The 22,818-nt window shown below is 40.2% G+C and overlaps 1 protein-coding gene across 2 annotated transcripts in view; it reads left to right on the plus strand.

The window, feature by feature from the left end:
* The window catches only part of P3H4 (prolyl 3-hydroxylase family member 4 (inactive)), a 56,510-nt gene extending 42,366 nt beyond the window's left edge, over positions 1-14,144 (plus strand). The window contains exons 2-8 of one of the 2 annotated variants that reach the window (XM_039354010.1): positions 836-985; positions 2,925-3,096; positions 3,937-4,065; positions 4,753-4,898; positions 5,966-6,049; positions 9,669-9,813; positions 10,244-14,144. In XM_039354010.1, coding sequence (XP_039209944.1) covers positions 836-985; positions 2,925-3,096; positions 3,937-4,065; positions 4,753-4,898; positions 5,966-6,049; positions 9,669-9,813; positions 10,244-10,257 — 840 coding nt within the window. In that variant the 3' untranslated portion in view covers positions 10,258-14,144. The remainder of the gene's footprint in view (positions 1-835; positions 986-2,924; positions 3,097-3,936; positions 4,066-4,752; positions 4,899-5,965; positions 6,050-9,668; positions 9,814-10,243) is intronic. The other variant, XM_039354011.1, reaches the window with a different exon arrangement.
* The last annotated feature ends 8,674 nt before the right edge of the window (positions 14,145-22,818 follow it).

Consider the following 22,818-nt stretch of genomic DNA (forward strand, 5'->3'; position numbering starts at 1 on the left):
TAGCTGTAAGCTAGCATGTGGATCACTATATTTTGTAATAGTTTCTGTGTCGTTTTCAAAGGCAAACCTGTCTAGAGCACATTTCAATAGTCCAACCAGGTAGCGATAGGTTAAAATTGTGAGACTCTGCTATTTCAAGTAGGTTAGTAAAAATGCCTTCTGGCTATGGCCTCCACCTACCTATTTAGCAATAGTTGTGGGAAGGACCCTCAAATCATGGACATGCTCCAGGAGTAATTCTATCCCTTCAGGCAGCATTATCGGAGCTAGCAGGGAAGAAATAGTAATTGCACATACTTAGATTTCACTCCAGCCTGTTCCTACCTATCTATAGTCTTGGAATTTTCTGATATTCGAAAGAGATTTCAGGTGCATTAATTAATTGATTGATTTAAATAATGATGATGATGATGATGATATATTAAATATGTATCTTCAAAACTGTTGCAATTATTAAAAGCAACTTAATATCTCTGTTTTAAATACATTTTATTTAAGCAAGCTCCTCTACTCTCATTCGGATATTCAGACAAAGTGTGTACTGGACTAAGCCTAGATCATTTGATTGATTTGTGAGTTCACGTGGCTCGCTGCTAAAATACTTGTGGTAACCAGTAGTGGATATTTGTGCTGAACAATTTGGTTTCTGGAACTCAGAAAAAGCACTTGCAATTAAAGTTCTTTAACTCTAAACATATGCCTTTGCAAAAGACTCTATTGAGTTCTGGTAGAAACAAAAGAATAAAGTGGGTTCCAGAAGCCTAAAGTGTGCCTAGTCCTACTTTCTATTTTTTTAATATATATATATATATATATGTATATATTTTTTTTCCAGGCAAATAAGGTTGAGAAAGCTGTATCAGCTGCTCACACATTCCTACAGAAGAATCCCAAGCATGAGATGACCCAAAAGTACCTCAATTATTACAAGACTATGGTGGATGTAGATGAGTACCTTGTAGACTTGGAAGCACAACCATATGAGGTACCTATTTGGAGTATTATAGAGAGGAAAATTTATCCCCCTGATGGGGCTACAGTTGAAAGCTTTAAAGAGTTGCTAGATCAATTAGCTCTATAGGGTCTGCAGGTCTCTTTGTAGTAAATATTTTGTTAATTAATTAGTTTTAGACTGCCATAGTCAACTAATTAATAAATTATTAAATACCCATGATATAATAATATAATGGTATCTAGAAGCACTCTCTTTTAATCTGCTACCAGAAAATCAGCAGATTTGGGGTAATGTAATATCCATTGAAAAATTGTACTACAAAATGGAAACCACAACATCTCCTTCTAGCTTAAGCCCACCTAATTTCACAATACTGGAGAACTACTAAAGAAAATTCCTGAGTTTTATATTGAATGGGTTCATTTTGGTTGAAGGAGATTGCCCTGAAACCATATAGACCTTGATAATCTAAGAACAGCACTTTAAACCATAGCAACATTACTTTAAACCGAAGCAAGCTACTGACTGAGAGCCCAGTTGTAATATGCTTATAGAGTCTAGCTGTAAGCTAGCATGTGGATCACTATATTTTGTAATAGTTTCTTTGTCGTTTTCAAAGGCAAACCTGTCTAGAGCACATTTCAATAGTCCAACCAGGTAGCGATAGGTTAAAATTGTGAGACTCTGCTATTTCAGGTAGGTTAGTAAAATGCCTTCTGGCTATGGCCTCCACCTACCTATTTAGCAGTAGTTGTGGGAAGGACCCTCAAATCATGGACATGCTCCAGGAGTAATTCCATCCCTCCAGGCAACATTATCGGAGCTAGCAGGGAAGAAATGGTAATTTGCACATACTTGGATTTCACTCCAGCCTGTTCCTACCTATCTATACTCTTGGAACTTTCTGATATTCGAATGAGATTTCAGCTGCATTGTCAGAGTGGCCCAGAGTGATTATACCTCACCTGAACTAATGGATAATTAATCCCAAGTACTTTGTGTAAACATTAAAAAGTAGTGGCAACAGTATCAAGCCTTCTATGTATTCCACATGTAAGCCACTGGGGCCAACTTTTCCTCTGCACCTGTCAACTAGAACTGGCTACAAAGGAAGGAGTGAAACTACTCAAACATAGCGCCTCCAGTCCTTACAGATAGTTTAGAAGGATTTCATGGTTGATAGTATCAAAAGCAGTCAAGAGGTCTAATAGGAATCCACTCCCCATATCTAGATCCCAGTAACACCATCAACCAGCATCACAAATACAGATTCTTTCTCATGCCCAACTAATTAGGGGCTCGAGAATCTCCTTCTTCAGCATATAATGTTGCCTGAAATCTTTTAGAGTCCAAAAAGAAGATTGCGGCAATCATCAAACAAAATCAACAAAAACCTGGTAAAGATAATAATGTGTTTTAAACATGAAACAGACTGGTGTTGGAGGGTTACACTTCAATGCTCTTTTTGTATGTCTTTTCTTTCTGTCACATGTACTATATGAAAAAGTCATTTTAGTAATCTTTGCTTGCTAAATTGATGTCTTCCACTCTATATCAGTCTTCCTCAACCTGATGTCCTCCAAAAGAGTTGGAATTGCAATTCCTGTTGTGGAAGTTGCAATCACCATAAGTAAAAGGTACTAAATTGGGGAATGCTGCTCTAAATATTCAGGAATGAATCAATTCAATTTTATGGCGCTGATGATCAGTAGAAGGGATTAGATAATGTCGATTACTGGTTTTCCTGCAAATTGTTCTGAGGGCTGCTGATTTTCCATGTGGCCCATGAAGCAACCTTATGTAGTCTGCCAGCATTTTTAAAAAGTTAATAAATTGACTTTGTTAAGTCAATTTAAGAAATTCAGGAACTAGAAAGGGGAAAATTATTAATTTAAATTTAAGATTAAAGAGTTAAATAAAAACATAACTCTATATACTCAACCTGTTACTTTCAATTTATTCTTTGCAGACGGTTTTTGTCAGAGCAGTGAAACTTTACAATAGTGGAGATTTTAGGAGTAGCATTGCTGACATGGAGCATGCACTGTCCAAATACTACGAGGCCTATGAAAATTGCCTAGCTGGCTGCGAGGGTAGCTATGAGCTCTGTGAATTTAAGGATTTCTATCCAGCCATAGCAGGTAAGGGCACCAGGGACAGATCAGCTATCATACGTATGCTGATCCACTGTCCAGTTTGTTGCTGGTGTACAGTTTGAAATGTCAATTATGCAAATGAATAAAATTATTTCTCCTAATTTTAATTGGTTTTGGGTGGGACAAGGATTTTCACAGGTGCAGGATTTAGTATATAGAGCTATTGCACAGAGTAAAAGAGAATTACTTCCACTTCTACAGCATTCTTAGTTCATTTGCATACAGAGTTGTTCTCAGTGATACACATTTTAAAAATTTACATTGTTTATTTTGACCTTGGCAATCATCTTCATATCTGCAAAATTTCCAATACTCCCCTATCCCTCCTGACCTGTTGCTTTTTCAGAGAGGTACTTCTGAAATATTACTAATTCTCCCTTACCAGTCCTAGCACCTCTTTCTGTAAATAAATACAGCCTTGTGTTCACTTCTAAAACAAGATCCCTAATCAACTGTGTAGAAGAGGCTGGTCAGTTGCATTCACTGAAAAAAAAATGGGATAACCTCATAATATTAATAAATGTGTGCAAATGCAATTTTGTCTTATAAGAGTCAGTATATTAATATGTATAAAAAGAACTTGGAAACACTGGAAATAAGTTTAGTGAGAACATCAAAGCTGTTGGAGAAGCTAACAAGAAATTATGGCTGCTTCTATATGGAAGCCCTATTGAATACGTTAATCACTGAATCCACGTAAATATGAATGGAACTGGGATGCAAAAGCTGTTTTGCTAGCGGTGATGATGGATTAGTGACTTGGTTTTCTCTCTTTCTCCCTCCCTCCCTATCTCTCTCTCTCTCTCTTTCTTTCTTTCTTCCCAGATCATTTCGTTTATGTCCTGCAGTGTAAAGTGGACTGTGAAGTTGACCTGACCCCAAATGTAGGTGGCTATTTTGTCGAGAAATTTGTGGCTACGATGTATCACTATCTTCAGTTTGCATACTACAAATGTGAGTTCTTGACTTGATTTTGGAGGCTTGATTTAAGGAGAGGTAGGATTTGAAGCAGTACCATCTTGTGGAAGCATTGGGTCAAAATCTACTGGTGGTTTGAGATAGGATGGGACAGTAGACATTTTTCCAATATCCTCCTTTGCTTCCTAACCCCTACCTACTACAGTAGAAGAATTTCTAGGTTTGGTTGTTTTTTTGTTTTTGTTTTACAAATTGAACAACATAATGTTGTCTGTAGCAAGAACATAAAACCTGGGGCTTGGAAACCAAAAAGTCAGAGTGCTTTTTCATCTGGCCTCACCTATGCTATCTCACAACGACATTTCAAAGTTTTTCTAGCTGTACCTGTTTTTTCAGCTTGTAAAAAGAAATTCTCTTAGTGAACTATCCCCTTTCAAAACTTGTTCAAAACTTCTGGATGGCCACATAGCCCCTAACCTGGAAAAACAGAGACTAAATCATTTTTTTCCTCTTTCAAGAAAATTCAGCAATTTTTTGAGTACATTGTGATTAAAATTTGATAAGACCAATAGAGGTTAATATTACTTTCAGGCTATATTTATAAAGACTTACTGTTTGGGAAAAAAGCTATCTTTCCTGATTTTTTTTCCTTCCCTTCTTTTTTTTCATGTTGTGCTTAAGATGTGTCTCTCCCACTAATCTGGTGTATTATTCTCTGCACAGTGAATGATATTAAGAATGCAGTACAGAGTGTAGCTAGCTACATGCTCTTTGATCCTGGAGATGAAGTCATGCAGCAAAACCTGGTTTATTATCGTTTCTACCGTGAGCGTTGGCATCTGGAAGAGGATGACTTCAACCCACGACCAGTACGAACAGGAATGGTGGTCGGGTTAAAAATTACTATATTGTTTCAGCTATATATTTTGGCTACAGTATTTTGGGACCCTTTTACAGCATTCCAGGGACAATGTGATTTTCTAGATTTTTTCCCCTTGATTGTCAAAGACATAGCTCCAAACTCAGGGGAAAAAACTTAGTATCAATCTCACCTCTCTCCTGAACTTGTAACAATTAGTCTTCTCATCTAGTTATTTGAGAATCTGTAAAAGGGATGCAATGGGAGCTGGGGAAGATGAGAGATTGAAGCATTGAGAGTCTACAGAAAGGTGGGAGGGCTGCATAAATGTTGCAGGTCATATTTTCTAGTTTCTGATATTGGGGCTTGATGTTTGTGCACCTCAATGGGATAAAGCAAGGTAGATTGTACAGTATGGCTTAGAGTAACCACTTTGGATTTTGGATAGTTTGTATAACCTGTAGTGCCATCATTGTCTATGGTTCTTATTGTAATAAAACAAGCCCCTGTCACAAAGAGCTTTTGAAAATTGCTAGAATGGCAGTCAATAGCAGAATAAAGAGAAACAAGGGTACCAGAGGATGGAAGTGAGCAAAACAAGTTTGATTACTTGATTATCACTCAAAAGGAAAGAAGACTAATAGTTGTGGGAAATACGAAATTTGAGATAAATAGAAAAAATGATACTGAAATTTCAGTAACTGACAGCAAACATGGTCTGCCAAGGCCTCTCATTTTTTTTGTTCCATATTGATACTGCTATATCAAATGGAAACTTTGTCAGAAGGGTGCATGTTAGATGCATTCCCACTATTCAATTACTTTTTCTAGTGCAATGACCTCATTGCTCCTGCAGCTTTACAACTGGAAGTGTCCAAGCCCTAAGACCACATGATTTGCAGCTGCAGTAATGTCTAGAGCTGTTCTAACTTGGAGGCTAGACAAGTGTTTGCATGCTTGAGTCTATTTGGTAGATTGTAGCTGGCACCAACACAGGCTCCAATTGTATAAAGTACAAATATTGTTTATTGTTCTCTCACCTGTTCTGGCTGATTGTTTTCTCTCTGATATTCTTAGGAGGCCTTGCATTACCATAACTGGACATCCACACAGAAGAAACTCTTGGAGTTTGCCAGGCAATATCTCCAGCCGGATGATGAGGTGAGAACTTGGGAGACAGATAAAAATGTGATAAATTAAGAGCTAGCTTTTGTCTCCTTTAGTCCAACTTTGCCCCACTAAATTACTTTGAGGATGGCAAGTTCTAGATAAATCTATAAGACAAAAGGGAAATGTTTTATTTTCAGATTTTCTCAGCTGGAAAGAAAAGATTTGGCTACCTAAGGATTGCCATCAGGGTTTTGAGCTTCTACCTGGCATTACCCATACCTCTATTTTCAGAAATAAAGACTTTGTTATTGTTAATTGCGAAGTCGTGTCTGACCCATCGCGACCCTATGGACAATGTTCCTCCAGGTCTTCCTGTCCTCTACCATCTTCCGGAGTCCATTTAAGTTCACACCTACTGCTTCAGTGACTCCATCCAGCCATCTCATTCTCTGTCGTCCCCTTCTTCTATTGCCCTCAATCTTTCCCAGCATTAGGCCCTTCTCCAGTGAGTCCTTCCTTCTCATTAGGTGGCCAAAGTATTTGAGTTTCAACTTCAGGATCTGGCCTTCTAAAGAGCAGTCGGGGTTGATCTCTTCTAGGACTGACCGGTTTGAACGCCTTGCAGTCCAAGGGACTCGCAGGAGTCTTCTCCAGCACCATAGTTCAAAGGCCTCAATTCTTTGGCGCTCAGCCTTTCTTATGGTCCAACTTTCACAGCCATACATTGCAACTGGGAAAACCATGGCCTGGACTATACGCACTTTTGTTGGCAGGGTGATGTCTCTGCTTTTTAGTATGCTGTCTAGATTTGCCATAGCTTTCCTCCCCAGGAGCAAGCGTCTTTTAATTTCTTGGCTGCAGTCCCCATCTGAGGTGATCTTGGAGCCCAGAAAAATAAAATCGGTCACTACCTCCATTTCTTCCCCATCTATTTGCCAGGAATTGAGAGGGCCGGATGCCATGATTTTGGTTTTCTTAATGTTGAGTTTCAAGCCAACTTTTGCACTCTCCTTCTTCACCCGCATCAAAAGGCTCTTTAGTTCCTCTTCACTTTCTGCCATTAGAGTGGTATCATCTGCATATCTTAGGTTGTTGATATTTCTTCCGGCAATCTTAATTCCAACTTTTGATTCATCTAGCCCTGCCTCTCTCATGATGTGCTCTGCATATAAGTTAAGTAGGCAGGGCGACAGTATACAGCCTTGCCGGACTCCTTTTCCAATTTTGAACCAATCAGTGGTTCCGTGTCCAGTTCTCACTGTTGCTTCTTGACCCGCATATAGGTTTCGCAAGAGACAAATGAGATGGTCTGGTACTCTCATCTCTTTAAGAACTTGCCACAATTTGTTGTGATCCACACAATCAAAGGCTTTTGCATAGTCAATGAAGCAGAAGTAGATGTTTTTCTGGAACTCCCTAGCTTTCTCCATGATCCAGCGTATGTTGGCAATTTGATCTCTAGTTCCTCTGCCTCTTCGAAATCCTGCCTGTACTTCTGGTAGTTCTCGATCCACATACTGCTGGAGTCTAGCTTGTAGGATTTTAAGCATACCTTTACTAGCATGTGAAATGAGTGTAATGGTGCGATAGTTTGAACATTCTTTGGTATTGCCTTTCTTTGGAATTGGGATGTAAACTGACTTTTTCCAATCCTGTGGCCACTGTTGAGTTTTCCAAATTTGCTGGCAAATTGAGTGTAGCACTTTTACTGCATCGTCTTTTAAGATTTTGAATACTGGAATACTGTCACCTCCACTAGCTTTGTTGTTGCTCAGATTTTCTAAGGCCCATTTCACTTCACATTCTAGGATGTCTGGTTCGAGGTCAGTGACCATCTCATTGTGGTTATCTGGGATGTTAAGCTCATTCTTGTATAGTTCTTCTGTGTAGTTTTGCCATCTCCTCTTAATCTCTTCTGCATCTGTTAGGTCCCTGCCATTTTGGTCCTTTATCATGCCCAACTTTGCATGAAACATTCCCTTCATATCTCCAATTTTCTTGAAGAGATCTCTGGTCCTCCCTATTCTGTTGTTTTCTTCTATTTCTTTGCACTGTTCATTTAAGAAGGCATTCTTATCTCTTCTAGCTACTCTCTGGAATTCTGCATTCAATTGGGTGTATCTTTCTCTTTCTCCTTTGCCTTTCACTTTCCTTCTTTCCTCAGCTATTTGCAATGCTTCCTCAGACATCCACTTTGCTTTCTTGCATTTCTTTTTCTTTGGGATGGTTTCAGTTGCTACCTCTTGTACAATGTTGCGAACTTCCATCCATAGTTCTTCAGGTACTCTGTCTATCAGATCTAATTCCTTAAATCTATTTGTCACCTCTACTGTATATTCATCAGGGATATGATTTAGTTCATACCTGAGTGGCCTAGTGCTTTTCCCTACTTGTTTCAATTTAAGCCTAAATTTTGCAACAAGAAGCTCATGATCTGAGCCACAGTCAGCTCCTGATCTTGTTTTTACTGACTGTATAGAGCTTCTCCATCTTTGGTTGCAGAGCACATAGTCAATCTGATTTCTATGTTGACCGTCTGGTGATGTCCATGTGTAGAGCCATCTCTTAGGTTGTTGGAAAAGAGTGTTTGTTATGACCATTGTATTCTCTTGACAAAATTCTATCAGCCTGTGCCCTGCTTCATTTTGTACTCCAAGGCCAAACTTGCCTGTTATTCTGGTTATCTTTTGGCTTCCTACCTTAGCATTCCAATCCCCCATGATGATAAGGACATCATTTTTTGGTGTTAATTCTATAAGGTGCTGTAGGGCTTCATAGAACCGGTCAATTTCATCCTCCTCAGCACTAGTGGTTGGGGCATAGATTTGGACTATTGTGATATTGAATGGTTTGCCTTGGATTCGAATTGAGATCATTCTGTCATTTTGGGGATTGTATCCCAGTATTGCTTTTCCTATTCTTTTATTGACTATGGAGGCTACTCCATTTCTTCTGAGGGATTCTTGCCCACAGTAGTATACCTGATGGTCATCTGAGTTAAATTCACCCATTCCTGTCCATTTTCGTTCGCTGATTCCTAAGATGTCGATGTTCAGTCTTGTCATCTCTTTTTTGACTACGTCTAGCTTGCCTTGATTCATGGATCTTACATTCCAGGTTCCTATAGAGAAAAAATCTTTACAGCATCGGACTTTCCTTTCACCACCAGATATATCCACAACTGAGCGTCCTTTCGGCTTTGGCCCAGTCGCTTCATTCTTTCTGGCGCTTCTAGTACTAGCCCTCTGCTCTTCCCCAGTAGCATATTGGACACCTTCCGACCTGAGGGGCTCATCTTCCAGCGTCATATCTTTTTGCCTTTTACTGTCCATGGGGTTTTCATGGCAAAGATACTGGAGTGGTTTGCCATTTCCTTCTCCAGTGGATCACATTTTGTCAGAACTCTCTGCTATGACCTGTCCGTCTTGGGTGGCCCTACACGGCATAGGTTATAGCTTCATTGAGTTACGCAAGTCCCTTCGCCACGACAAGGCAGTAATCCATAAAGGGAAAATAAAGACTAGAAAGACTAGAAACTTGTAAATGGTTATTTTTTAAAATGTTGGATTCTGTACCAAATAATCCATCTGAAACAGTCCATCTACAGAAGATAGAAGAGTCTAGGTTCTTGATTGCTTTGCTTCTGACTAGTTCTTCTGTCCTGCTTCAGGGAGAGGTCGATGAAAGAGTCAATGGGGTAAAAGAACCAGCATTGCCATCTGATGCCGAGTTTGAAGACATTGGTGACTATGAAGAGGGTTTTTTGTCTGAATGGTGGCAGGAGCCCAGATCAAAAGGAGACAAAGGTGACGAAGGTAATTGACCACAAAACTGAAGGACTGATTGTTCACCTTCCATTGCTCATTCTTGCCTATATCCCCTACATTGGGTTTCATCGCTGTTTGTTGTCTCATTTCCCTTGCATGTCTGTCTTTAGTTTGCTTATATTGAAGTGTGTCTGTCTGACCTTTTGGCTGCAGGAGCTCAGTTCAACTTTTTTTCAAATTTCATGTATGCACAACTGTTTCTCCTCTTGTCTTCTTCCTCTTTCAATGTTCTGTAATTTGCAATTTATTGTTGTGAATGCTATATGGTTCCTGCAGGAGCAGCAGTGAGCAAATTAAGTTTTTTCATTGATTTTCCAACCCCTAGTGGTGGATAATACCTGGAAAAGATAATCCACACACTGTCCCTGTAGAACGGCTGCAAAAATGTTTTTTAATCTTCTTTGTTCTTTGTTCACAGAGAGACTTGATTGAGCAATATGCTTCCCATAATATCTGCAGATGAAGGGAAGGCACTGTTGATTTCTTGGACCTACCAAAGTAGACTTTGAACTGGCAAGATGCATTTTGATATGATTCCAACATTTTCTGTGTCTTTTGAACCTCACGTACCTTAATATCTCCAAAGACTGGGAAAGTTCCACCAGCAGAACATCTCTGCAGAATATTTAGATCCACTTCCTCTCCTGCAAGTGGGTTGGTAAAACAAGAACAGCTCTGAGCTAATCCAGGGAGCCTTCCCACTTCCCAGTGGAACCTCATTTCTAAAAAGTACTGTGAATGGGCTTGGAATAAAAAAAAAATCTCAACACAAAGGACTAAGAAAAAGCTGATGCTACACTTATTTCTGGTTTTATATATTTTGCTTTGTGACCTTGTATATGTTGGGAACCAAAGTTCTTACCCATCTATGAAAGCACCCACAAGTAGTATGTGCATAACTGGATTTTCCATATTCCAGATTTTCATGGGATTAAACACCCTGTTTGCCCAAAGGGAGGACAATCCCAATAATTAACTTTTAAGTCTGTGTATAGCAGAGACCTGGAGGAACGTTGTCCATGGGGTCGCGATGGGTCGGACACGACTTCGCAATTAACAACAACAACAATAGCAGAGAACTTATAATCTATCTGCAACATCATGGATTCTTTTCACTATACCCAATTTAATGGACTACAAACACAAAAGAGCTAACAACAACATAGGTCCCTAGACAACATACACAAATATTCATAGTATAATTGCTCTCAGACAAAAGCAATGGCATGCCTTCTCCTGCCTTATTGGGAGGGCTCATTTTGGGAAGGCAGGATCTTTCCCCTCTGCAGTTCTGATCTTCTCTTTTTCTTTCTTTTCCCTTCCCATCTTACCATCGTTTTCTGTCTTTCCTGTTACTGTTGGAAAAAGGGAGGTGTAAATGTGGTTTATGTGGTTCTGCATATGAGAGTGGTTGGTGTGAAAAAATAGAATGGTCGTCATATGCATATAGGAAATGAATTAATGTTATAATATATTATTTTACTTGACTAAAGTAGTTAGCAATTTAACTGATAATTTATTTTGTAGTTCTAGCCCTAAATTTCTTTGGAGCAACTTTTGATCTGTGTGTATACACCCAAGCACAGTTACATGCTTTCACATGTAGGTGTATAGATGAATAGGAGACAGGCCAGATAGGGGACCTTTGCAAAAATTGTGTGTATGTGTGTATGTGTTTGTGTGTATTACTTTCCCTTTTGTGTCCAGGGAGCAAATCATTCTAAATTAAAGATTAATTTCCTTTTAAGTAAATAAAGTTCAAACAGTCAGATCTTTCCTCTGAAAGTAGGAGTCAGTTTCTTACACAAGAAACATGAAAAGTGAGCATGGAGAAAAATGGTCTGAGGATGAGGGCTCTGCACTTTTAGAACTGGGGACATGTTCAGCTCAATAATTAGCTTTCAGGACTAGAGTTGCTTTAATGTCATTCATGTGCAGGTTTTACTCCTATCTTTTACTTATCCATAAAATTTTATGTATGTCACTCATCCCACAAAACTGGGCAATAGTTCTTTCTACTGTTACTATTTTTTTTAATGAGGGTGAAAATGCTTGTAGGTCAGCTGCAAATCTTCTAACACATCCCAGGCTTTCCTTGTGTTCAACCTTGCCTTGGAGCTTTTCAAGAATCAGACTCCCAAGACGCTCATGTTCTCCCCACGTGTGCACTGAGAACCTGCAGTTAATGGGCTATTCGTTAGCTTTTCTGAAAGCAGTGGTATTTTAAAACAATTTCATCAAGTGTTTTCTTTTTTACATTCAAAGAGCTGCCTTTGTTTTTCAGTTAATTTAAACATTTTATTTTGTACAGATTTTTTTATTAGTTATAGCTATATTTTAATAAAAAATCTCTCCTAGTCTGTCTGTCTTCAGGGTAAGTTTTTGCTGCTGTCATCCAAAATCTGTGATATTTTCTTCCTTGAGATATTGAGAAAGCATGCCTTTGTAATTCCTGAAAAAGGAACAGTTTTGGCTGGGAAACTCTGGATGCTGGTCTAGTAACATTTGGAGAATGTCAGTCTGCACATGGACAACTATTCATGATGACAAAGATGGCAAATTTAATACCTGGAGACAGCAGAATAGAAGGGAAAGAATTGGAGAAGATAGCAAAATACAAAGACCTGCAAATAGAAATAGAACGACTCTGGCAAAAAAAAAAGCAAAGGTCATTACCAATAGTAATAGGTATGTTGAGTACAATCCTGAAATAATTGGAGCATCACTTAGATACCATCAGCATTGACAGATTCACCATCAGTCAATTACAAAAGGCAGCTTTATTCAAAACAGTTTACATCCTGCAACAATATCTGTAACACCACCAAACATCCATATCTGCTTATCTCAGTTCCTTGGGAAGGACTCAATATGTGGACAAAAATGCCAAATCCAGTCTGAACATCTGGTTGACTGTGCGATGAACCATAATAATTAATTGGATGGGGAAACCTCAGACGCAGTATATTTTAAACTATATTGGAACAAAATCATTTGGCTACCTGCTAAGTTAAAAATGGTATTGCCTTAATTGGTCAGTTATCATCTGCAGACTTTAGGTGGTCTCAGAACCCATCCTTAAGCAAAATGACAAAAATCTAGAAAAACAGAGAAAATTGCAACAGGTATTCATGCCAGTTTAATATATTTCCTCCTCTTTTTCTATGTATTTATCATTTTATTTGAAGAAATGTTCAGAAAAGCTTGAAAGATTGCAATTACAAAATTATGGGGGCCATAATAAAAAGTGTTACAGTGGCAAATATCTGTAGCTCAGATGTAGGATGAGGGGGAAGGTTCGTTCTCCAAGCTTGTGGATTGAAAGTTTCGTTGCCAGGCTAAGTAGCATCTTAAGTGGAGCTTAGGATAGTTTGGAGAATGAACTTTCACCCTCAAAGTATTATCCCTGTGGGTTTGTGAATTGGATTGTTTTAAACTCATGATCAATACCATTACAACTTTTCTTTAATGTCTATGACATTCTCAATCATCCAGGTCATGGTTGTCCCAAAAGTACTTTTTCCAAAAGGCAATTGGATTTTCTTGATTTCTTTTTTCTATGAAAATATTTCACTTCCCATTCAAAAAGAATGGAAAAAGCTTTTTGGATAGAAACAAAACATTTTCAGAGAAGAAAAGTCCCAGAAAGTCCAGTTGCCTTTTGGGAAAAGCACCATTGTTCTTTAAATAATTTCAATATTACTACATAAAAGTAGTAAATTATCTATCCAATGCTATGGTTAGCTGATTGGATGCAGCTTTGTATTTGGAATTGACAGTGAAATCAATGAAACTTGGAATTAAGTAATGACTTTTCTAGTTTCACTGAGCATTTTCTGTGACCAAGTCTGGATTCAGCCACAAATTTTCTACCTACTACATAATATTTCTCAATAATAATCTCTATATTCACCCTTGAGTCATTGAGTGATAGATATAGAAAGAGACAGAGATGGTTCCACATCTGATGAGCTCACTGGTGTTCCCCTCCAATTTTATTGACTCACAGTAAGTTTATTCTGTTGCAGAAGTAGGCAGCTTGGAGTCATCAGTTTAGCTTCTTATCATGGCTCTAAATTGCTTTGGGATGTTTTATGGATTTTTAAACATCTGCTTGCAGACCCAGCTATACAACTATCTGAAAAATACCATATGCTAAACGGAGTAATTAAGATGCATGTATTTGTGAACCAGCTTAAGAATTACAGAAATTCACATTAGTCAATATAGATTGTTGTTGTTAGTTGCGAAGTCGTGTCCGACTCATCGTGACCCCATGGACAATGTTCCTCCAGGTCTTCCTGTCTTCTACCATCTTCTGGAGTCCATTTAAGCTCATGCCTACTGCTTCAGTGACTCCATTCAGCCACCTCATTCTCTGTCGTTCCTTTCTTCCATTGCCCTCAATCTTTCCCAGCATTAGGCTCTTCTCTAATGAGTCCTTCCTTCTCATTAGGTGGCCAAAGTATTTGAGTTTCAACTTCAGGATTCGGCCTTCTAAAGGGCAGTCAGGGTTGATCTCCTCTAGGACTGACTGGTTTGAGCACCTTGCAGTCCAAGGGACTCGCAGGAGTCTTCTCCAGCACCATAGTTCAAAAGCCTCAATTCTTTGGTGCTCAGCCTTTCTTATGGTCCAACTTTCACAGCCATACATTGCAACTGGGAAAACCATGGCCTTGACTATACGCACTTTTGTTGGCAGGGTGGTGTCTCTGCTTTTTAGTATGCTGTCTAGATTTGCCATAGCTTTCCTCCCCAGGAGCAAGCGTCTTTTAATTTCTTGGCTGCAGTCCCCATCTGCGGTGATCTTGGAGTCCAGGAAAATAAAATAGCTGTTTGGAATTCATGAGCATTGAGACCAGACAGATGCCATTTACATCAAGAGCTTCGTGTTCTCTTTCCTATTTAGAGAGCATTTCATTTTATTGGTCTTCCCATCCTACTATCCACTAGATGTTCTTGGATTCCTGGTAAGCAGGCAAGGAATTGTACCCCAGTACTTCAGAAGGCTGTTGAAGGATGCTTTAGTAGTATGTGATCTGCATACATTCTGAGCTTTAGCTTGAGCAAGGCAACTAGTTGCAGCAGCAGGAATGAAGCTTCAGAAATAAATTGTTATGGTTGACTCAGAAATGAAAGAGAGAAGATGACAATTTTGTATGTTCAGTACACATACGACCCTAGTCATGATGCCACCATTGCTTTTTCTTCATTCTTCATTTTCTAACTGGCCTTCCTGCTTTTTTAATGCAACAGTCTGAATTTTCCAGTAGGTGGCAGGTTTGGGCTTTACATAAGCCAGTTATGAAAGCTATTACATGTAGTGTTTAACTGTCAAGAGCTAAATATTTCTAGACTAAATTTCTGGCATGGTGGGAGCAAAAAATTTCACAGCCTCATTTTTGTTCCAGATGTGGCTGCAAACTGGATTCAGATTGGTGGGATGGTTCTTTTTCCAAAAGATGCCTGTGGCATTCTAATCCACATGCCTGTTTAGCCATCTGCATCAGATTTGAGATGTGAAAATGCTAGGAAGGAGGAAATATTTGTTCGAAGATATCCATCTTGCATGGTCTTCCATAGCAGGAGGAGGAGAGCACACCACAAACACAGCAAAGTTGTGACGAAACCATATCAGTTGATAAGTTAACTTAAGGAAGTTCACAGAAAGACTTTTGTCTTTCCCTTTCCAGCAGCAATCCCATAGCAGTCATGCCACATATGAATCACTGACACTCCCTCCTGCTCTCAGAACTTACCAGCTTTCCTGAACACTTTCCTGGAACAGGACATGAGAGTGGTACAGCTTATAATGCATATTATCCAAGATGAATACAGCTAGTCCTCTGTTAACAGCAACAATGTTGTCGGAAGGCATGAAGTCACATGGCTATGCCGCTTACTGCGGGAAATTCTGGCCTTTCCACTGCTGTTGTTAGTGAATGGCCCAGGGGTGTTAAGCAAGGACGTCTGCTGGTGACCATCTTGTGACCTCCTGTCAGCTTCTTCACTGACTACTTGCAGAAAACTGGCAAAGATCCCAAAATTGTGATCATGAGGGATGCTGTGACCACATAAGTATGAGGACCAGTTTGGATTAGCATCATCCCAAATTTTAACATTGCTGAATAATTGCTGTTAGGCAAGGAACACCTGCATAATTGAATAAAGGTCAGTAAGCACAAAGGAATAATAATGGCATGTTGTTGACAAACAGACTGGTTTGTACAATAGGTCAGTGTTTATCAACTTCAGGCCATTTTAAGATGCGTGGACTTTAACTCCTGGAATTCTGGATGAAATGAATTCTATTTATTTTATTATTACATTTATATGCTGCCCATCACGCCTAGAAGCAATTCTAGATGGTTTACAAGTTAAAAGCCCCAGACTAAAATATTAAAATATTATGATAATAAATATTAACATCAAAATTTACAAAATTTACAAATATGGCAAGGAAGAGAGGAGGTAGAATCTTCTCTTAGTCCATTAGCTGCCTTCAGTATGACACACCCCATCGAGGCTCACTCATGCCACTTATCTTAAAATGGCCATGGCTGGGTAAGCTGCTAGAGATTAATCATTTCCCAATGACACTAACATCAAAAGTTTATTGGTATAAGGAAGTGCCAGGTCAGAAAAGATTTTCAGGTCAGCCAAATACATTAATTCTTTTCAGTGGCAATACAGAATGGAATATAAGAAAATCAAGTGGCCATTAGGTGTACATAAGCATACACATAGAATTAGGATTTGGAATAACAAGCTAACAAAATAACAAACAAGCAAACCAATATTTGTCACTAAGTTCATACTCAGCATAGATACATTCTCTTATTTATTAAGCTGGTCTCTTCCTGGAAAATCACTGAAAAACACTTTCTTTCCCACTTTCTCACACAAGTAACTGCTGCCTGATGCTTTCTCTCCCACTCTTCCAGTTTCGCCCATGGGCCTCACCCACTTTTCCCCGAAACCCTTTGGCCCCACAGCACTTGAGCTTATTCACCGTCTGTCACATGATTCACTGGGCTCCACCTGTACTCAGCACCACCTAGCAACCATGTACCACACCTTGGCAACTGTTTTATGAACATTCCAGAGGTTAGGCAGGTGTGCTGAAATTCACCTTTATTGTTCTTATTGTAAATCTTCCCAAAGGGTAGTGATCTCAACTAGTCCTCATCATGGAATCATTTAGGATTCTTTGCTTCCCGACCTGCCTTCTGTTGGGAACCAGAACTTCCAGAGCAGAGTGGAATGCAGGGAAAAGTCTGGAAGATTGGCACCCACAGTTAATAACGTCTGTGCAGTTCAAAGAATAGAGCCAACTCTAATGGTTTTAGTACTTCTATAAAGTGGTATTTATTTAGCTGCCTTCTCCAAAGTAGCACTTTTCAGGTATATTGAGGTTGGAAATATCAGGATGTGTGATCCCATTAAATCTGGGAAACTTCAATACAGGGATAAGGTTCCTGTGTGCTTTAATATTGGTTTGCTATTAGTGTTTGGCACAGTTATTCCAGGTGGATTACTGGCATGTGTTATAATGCAAGATTGCCTTTGAAGATGACTTGAAAGTTTAATTTTTGCACAAGATGGCAGCTAGGCTTTTAACTGGTATGTTTCTAGGTTCATGCTCCTATATCTATTTTAAAAGCACTTTATTGACAAGGCTGGATATCCTCTTACGGGTGCATTCCACTTTTTAAACCTCTAACTGCTCTAAAACCCAAGCACTTGAAGGAGCATTTATTCCATATATCAAGTGGCTCCTGCATTTTAAAAAAATATCCTTGGAGAGTCTCAGAATTAGAAGTTCATTAAGAAAGGAAAAAAGTTGGTCTCTGTTGCTGCCCTCATTTGCAGTTAATTAAAAATTAACACAATTTTTCCAGGAATTGCTACAAAAAGCAAACCAATAAATCTTTCCAGGAATTTTAAATTGTTTTTGCCTTTTTTCTAATGTTTTAGACATGCTTCCTAATAGCATGATGAGTGTCTCCAAGTGTTTTCAGTGAAGGAATGCTGCTAAGAATCCTTTTTGTCCCCTTTGTTGGCCAGTATTTCTGCTTTCATGTAATTTTCAAGGCTAAACACTATTGATAGAAACAAGAAAACTGCATCAAAATGTGGCAATGTGAGCCTTAGCTTCCAGAAGGAGATATATTAAAGCTTCCAGCTAATTCTATGTATGCCTGCACTACTCTTATTTAGAATCTGTATAGTCGGATGGAGAAATTCCAACTCTAGCAATCCCCAACAGCATAGCCGGTGGAGAGAAATTATGGCAGCCATTGTTCAGCAACATTTGGAAGATATAGGCAACTCATCCAAGACTTCTCATCAACCTTGTATGCCAATTAAATATGTTCCATACTTCTTGGATTGTATTTTGAGATAAAAAGCAAGGTTCTACATTTAGGCAAGAAAAACCAAATGCACAAGTACAGTATAGGTGGCACCATGCTCAACAGTAGTAACTGTGAGAGGGACCTCGGAGTCCTAGTGGACAATCACCTAAATATGAGCCAGCAGTGTGCTGCAGCTGCCAAAAAGGCCAACACAGTGCTAGGCTGCATTAACAGAGGGATAGAATCAAGATCACGTGAAGTATTAATACCACTCTTCAATGCCTTGGTAAGGCCACACTTGGAATACTGCATCCAGTTTGGTCACCACGATGTAAAAAAGATGTTGAGACTCTAGAAAGAGTACAGAGAAGAGCAACAAAGATGATTAGGAGACTGGAGGCTAAAACATATAAGGAATGGTTGCTAGAATTGGGTATATCTAGTTTAACGAAGAGAAGGACAAGGGGGGACATGATAGCAGTGTTCCAATATCTCAGGGGCTGCCACAAAGAAGAGGAATCAAGCTATTTTCCAAGGCTCCTGAAGGCAGGACAAGAAGCAACGGGTGGAAACTAATCAAGGAGAGAAGCAACACAGAACTAAGGAGAAACTTCCTGACAGTGAGAACAATTAATCAGTGGAACAGCCTGCCTCCAGAAGCAGTAAATGCTCCAACACTGGAGGTTTTTAAGAAGAGACTGGACAGCCATTTGTCCGAAATGGTGTAGGGTTTCCTGCCTGAGCAGGGGGTTGGACTAGATGACCTCCAAGGTCCCTTCCAACTTTACTACTATTACTATTACTTTTATAAATCTTCTAAACATGCTCATACTTTCCTCTTGTTTTCAGGGATCTCGTTCTAGCTTCATCTCTGTGGGCATACACTGCCCTAGGTTAATTATTATTGAAGGAAAATAGTCATCCATGGAATTTGTCCTATTTATAAAATGCCGTCTGGACTCATTATTTATTACAGTACTGATTACCTCTGAAACACATATGCCACAATTACTTGCCATGCAATTGTTGTTGACTTCTAGCAACCAAGGACAATAGGCAAACTTTCTTCTTGATTGTCATCTATTGCTAACTAAGTATTTCAGATCTTCCAACTGTGCATTCACCATCACTGTAACGAGTTCATCCACCTTGCTGCTGATTACCCTCTTCTTCTCTCTCCTCCCACCTTTCCCAGCATTACAACCATCTAAAGTAGGAGGTAGTAAAAGATGAATCTTACAGACTTTTAAAAGTCCCATTAGACCCCGTTCTCTACTGTATCTTCTTTTCTTCAACAGGGAGCACTCCTTGAAAAATCTTTAGAAGTTTATTGTCTGTCCCACTTCCCCTGTTCTTATTTATTTGCTCTATTTCGATGCCATCAAATCAATAAAGACTTGTAGTAGTTTATAGGAATCCAGTAAAAATTTACAAGCAAGTTAAGCATACATGGTAAGCATCATTAAAGTAAAAAATGCAATCAGTATGGATTAACAACAATAAATATGGATTAACAACAGTATGGATAGACAATGAGGGTAGCCAAGATAAATGTATATTTCTAGAATAAAATATAGATTATAGACAAATGTATATTTAAAAGATAAATAGATATATAGAAATAAGGGAAAAATGTTAATAGTATATTATAAATAGTGAGCAAAGTTCAAGAACTATATGTCTATATGAGTACTAATACTATTGTAAAATGTTGGAAGATGTATGGAACCAGTGACGTCATATCTATGTCCAATGTGTTTTTAATTTTGTATTACTAATAAAAAATTATTTAAAAAACAACAACAAATAACACAAACAAATACAAAGCAAAATGAAAATACAATGATATAAATACTCAAACCAAAAAAACCAACAACCAACAACTAGTCACCAGATGCTCATAGAAGAGTTCTGTTATGTCCTGGGCCTGCTGAGTGACCCAGTCATGAGCTGCAACAGAAACGTTTCGCAAAAGAAGATGTCTCATTTCAAGATGCTTTGAGAGAGCTTGCAGCTGAGGAAGCAGCGGGAGGAACTGTGAAGGCCGTGCAGCTTGCCAAGAACCCCCCAAGCCTAGCACCGTCCATCACAAGGTCACTCGGGAGATTCCAGAAAAGGATCCAGAGTTGGAAGTAGACAGGCTTCAGCAGCAAGCAAAAAGAAGGCCTCAGGAAGGTAGACAACAGACAAGCTCATTCCCTTGGTATTTCGGGTGTGGAGGACACCATAAGTGCTGACTGCCAGTTCCACTCTGCTATCTGTGGGCATGTGGAAGGCAAGGCCACATTGCCTCCGTCTGTTTGGGTCGCCAGAAGAAATGGTCTCCAGAAGAATTGCCTCTGAAAGGTACCAATGTCCCCAGCCAAAACAGAGTGGGCTTCTGCGCGTCTTGTAGGGCCATTTTCAAAACCGGGGTTCACAGGCCACTTAAAAAGAAGCTTCACATTGACGTGAAGTTGCAAGGGGTTCCCTTGTCGATGGAGTTGGACACAGGGTCTGCTCTATCGATCATTTCCTTAGACACTTTTAAAAAGATTTGCAGCAGAAGTGGCCTATGAGTTAAACTCAGGCCTTCAAATTTAATCCTTACTGACTTCCCGAATTCCAGAGTCAGCGTGAAGGGGGAGGCCAAGCTCAAGGTGCAGCGTAGGAGTTTGGAAGGGCTGCTAGATGTGGTGGTACTTGGGGGTGATCTTACGAGTCTTATTGGACTCGATTGGTTCGAGGCCCTTGGAATTCAAGTGACTGGACGTCACAATCTGCAAACGTCAGACCTTGCAGAAGTTTGCAAGGAGTTTGCTGATGTGTTAAGTTCAGAACTTGGCTCGTACAAGGGGCCTTCCATTGCTTTACGTTTAGACCCAGCCATCACACCCATCAGGATGAAGCCCCGAAGGGTGCCTTTTGCCCTAAAGAACAAAATAGATGCAGAGCTGGACAAGCTGCACCAGCAGGGCATCTTAGAACCTGTAGACTCTAGTCCATAGGAAACCCCTATAGTCACGCCACTGAAGGCCAATGGAGAAGTCTGAATTTGTGCAGACTATAAATGTACACTTAATAAGGCATTGCAGCAGCATGCCTACCCGGTATCTGTGGTGAGCCACATTCTGGCCTCACTCAAGGGGGGGCAAATCTTTGCAAAGCTTGATTTGGCTCAGGCCTATCAACAGCTACCTGTTGATGAGGCAACAGCTGAGGCCCAAACAATTGTGATGCACCGGGGAGCCTTTAAGGTAAAAAGCTGCAGTTTGGGGTTAATGTGGCCCCTTGGAATATTCCAAAGTATGATGGAGCAAATGGTCCATGGTATTCCTGGGGACTGTCCCTACTTTGATAACATCCTCATTGCTGGGGAGTCATCTGGGAATTTAGCTGAAAGGCTAAGGGCTGTCTTGCTGCATTTCCGCCAAGCAGGGCTGAAACTGAAGCAAGACAAATGTAAGATTGGAGTTACCTCCACTGAATTACTGTCTCCTCTACTAGTACTGCTAGGACCATGCAGGTGCTGAGAGGAATCTTCGCTTCACATGGTCTTCCAGATGTCCTTGTCTCTGACAACAGACCCCAATTCATGTCTTTTGAGTTTCAGGCTTTTCTTCAAGCCAACTTGATCCAGCATGCCACATCTGTATCGTTCCATCCAGCTTCCAACAACCAGGCTGAGCGTATGGTGCATACTACCAAAGATGCTTTAAAGAGAATTACTCATGGCAACTGGCATCACAGGTTAGCTGACTTTCTTCTTTGCCACTGCACCACACCTTGTACTGCCACTGGGAAGAGCCCAGCTGAACTCCGCTGGAGTCACAGACTCATTACCAAACTGGACAGGTTGCACCCAGACCGGGTGGCTTCACAGGTGTCACAGCCGCGGGCACCTAGGAGACTACAGGTGGGCGATCCAGTCTGGGCAAGGAACTATGGACCTGGACATCTCTGGTGACCACAGTGGTATGCAAGGTCTCTGGGCCACTGTCATATGAAGGGGCCTTGGACGATGGTCATGTGTTAAGGCAGCACATCGATCAACTACGCTGGAGGCTGCCCAGCAACACTTCCACTCCTGGCTCTGCTCTCGGGGGGGGGGGGGAGGAAGACCACGATTATGATCATGGACCACAGTCTCTCCGTGAAAGTGAGGATACACTGGCTCCAGAAGGGGGTTCTACCTACGAAGCAGCTCCTGATTCGGGAAATGGGTCTATGGATTTGGCCAATCAACTGGCACTACAGGCTTCTCCATCTGCTGGTCTTGGGCTCACGGGACAGTGCTCCCAAGAGGGGTCCATTGTGGACTCAGGGAATTCCACCACACCAAGGAATTCTGGTCTGGGGTTACAGGCACCGGCCAGTCAGTAAGATGGAGGATCGCCGGATTCAAGGGGGCATCTACGTCCTGGTCTGCCAAGCCTGGCAGGCAAGCTCGCAGGCCAAGCGCCCACAACAGCTCTAAGAAGATCAGAGTGAACAAGGGGTCCCCCCAAGCATTTACAAGACTATGTAAGGTTCTTGTCAAGTCCAGGAAAGGCCTAATAGTCTTGTGAAAAAAATAGAATGTATGTAAGGGAGGCTGAATAGTTCTCTTGAACTCAGGGCACACTCAGAGTTGGGGTGTTTTGTTTGATAGTATTAA

This window comes from Crotalus tigris, unplaced genomic scaffold, assembly GCF_016545835.1.
Source record: "Crotalus tigris isolate CLP2741 ecotype Arizona unplaced genomic scaffold, ASM1654583v1 scf7180000018544.1747854, whole genome shotgun sequence".
NCBI lineage: Eukaryota > Metazoa > Chordata > Lepidosauria > Squamata > Viperidae > Crotalus > Crotalus tigris.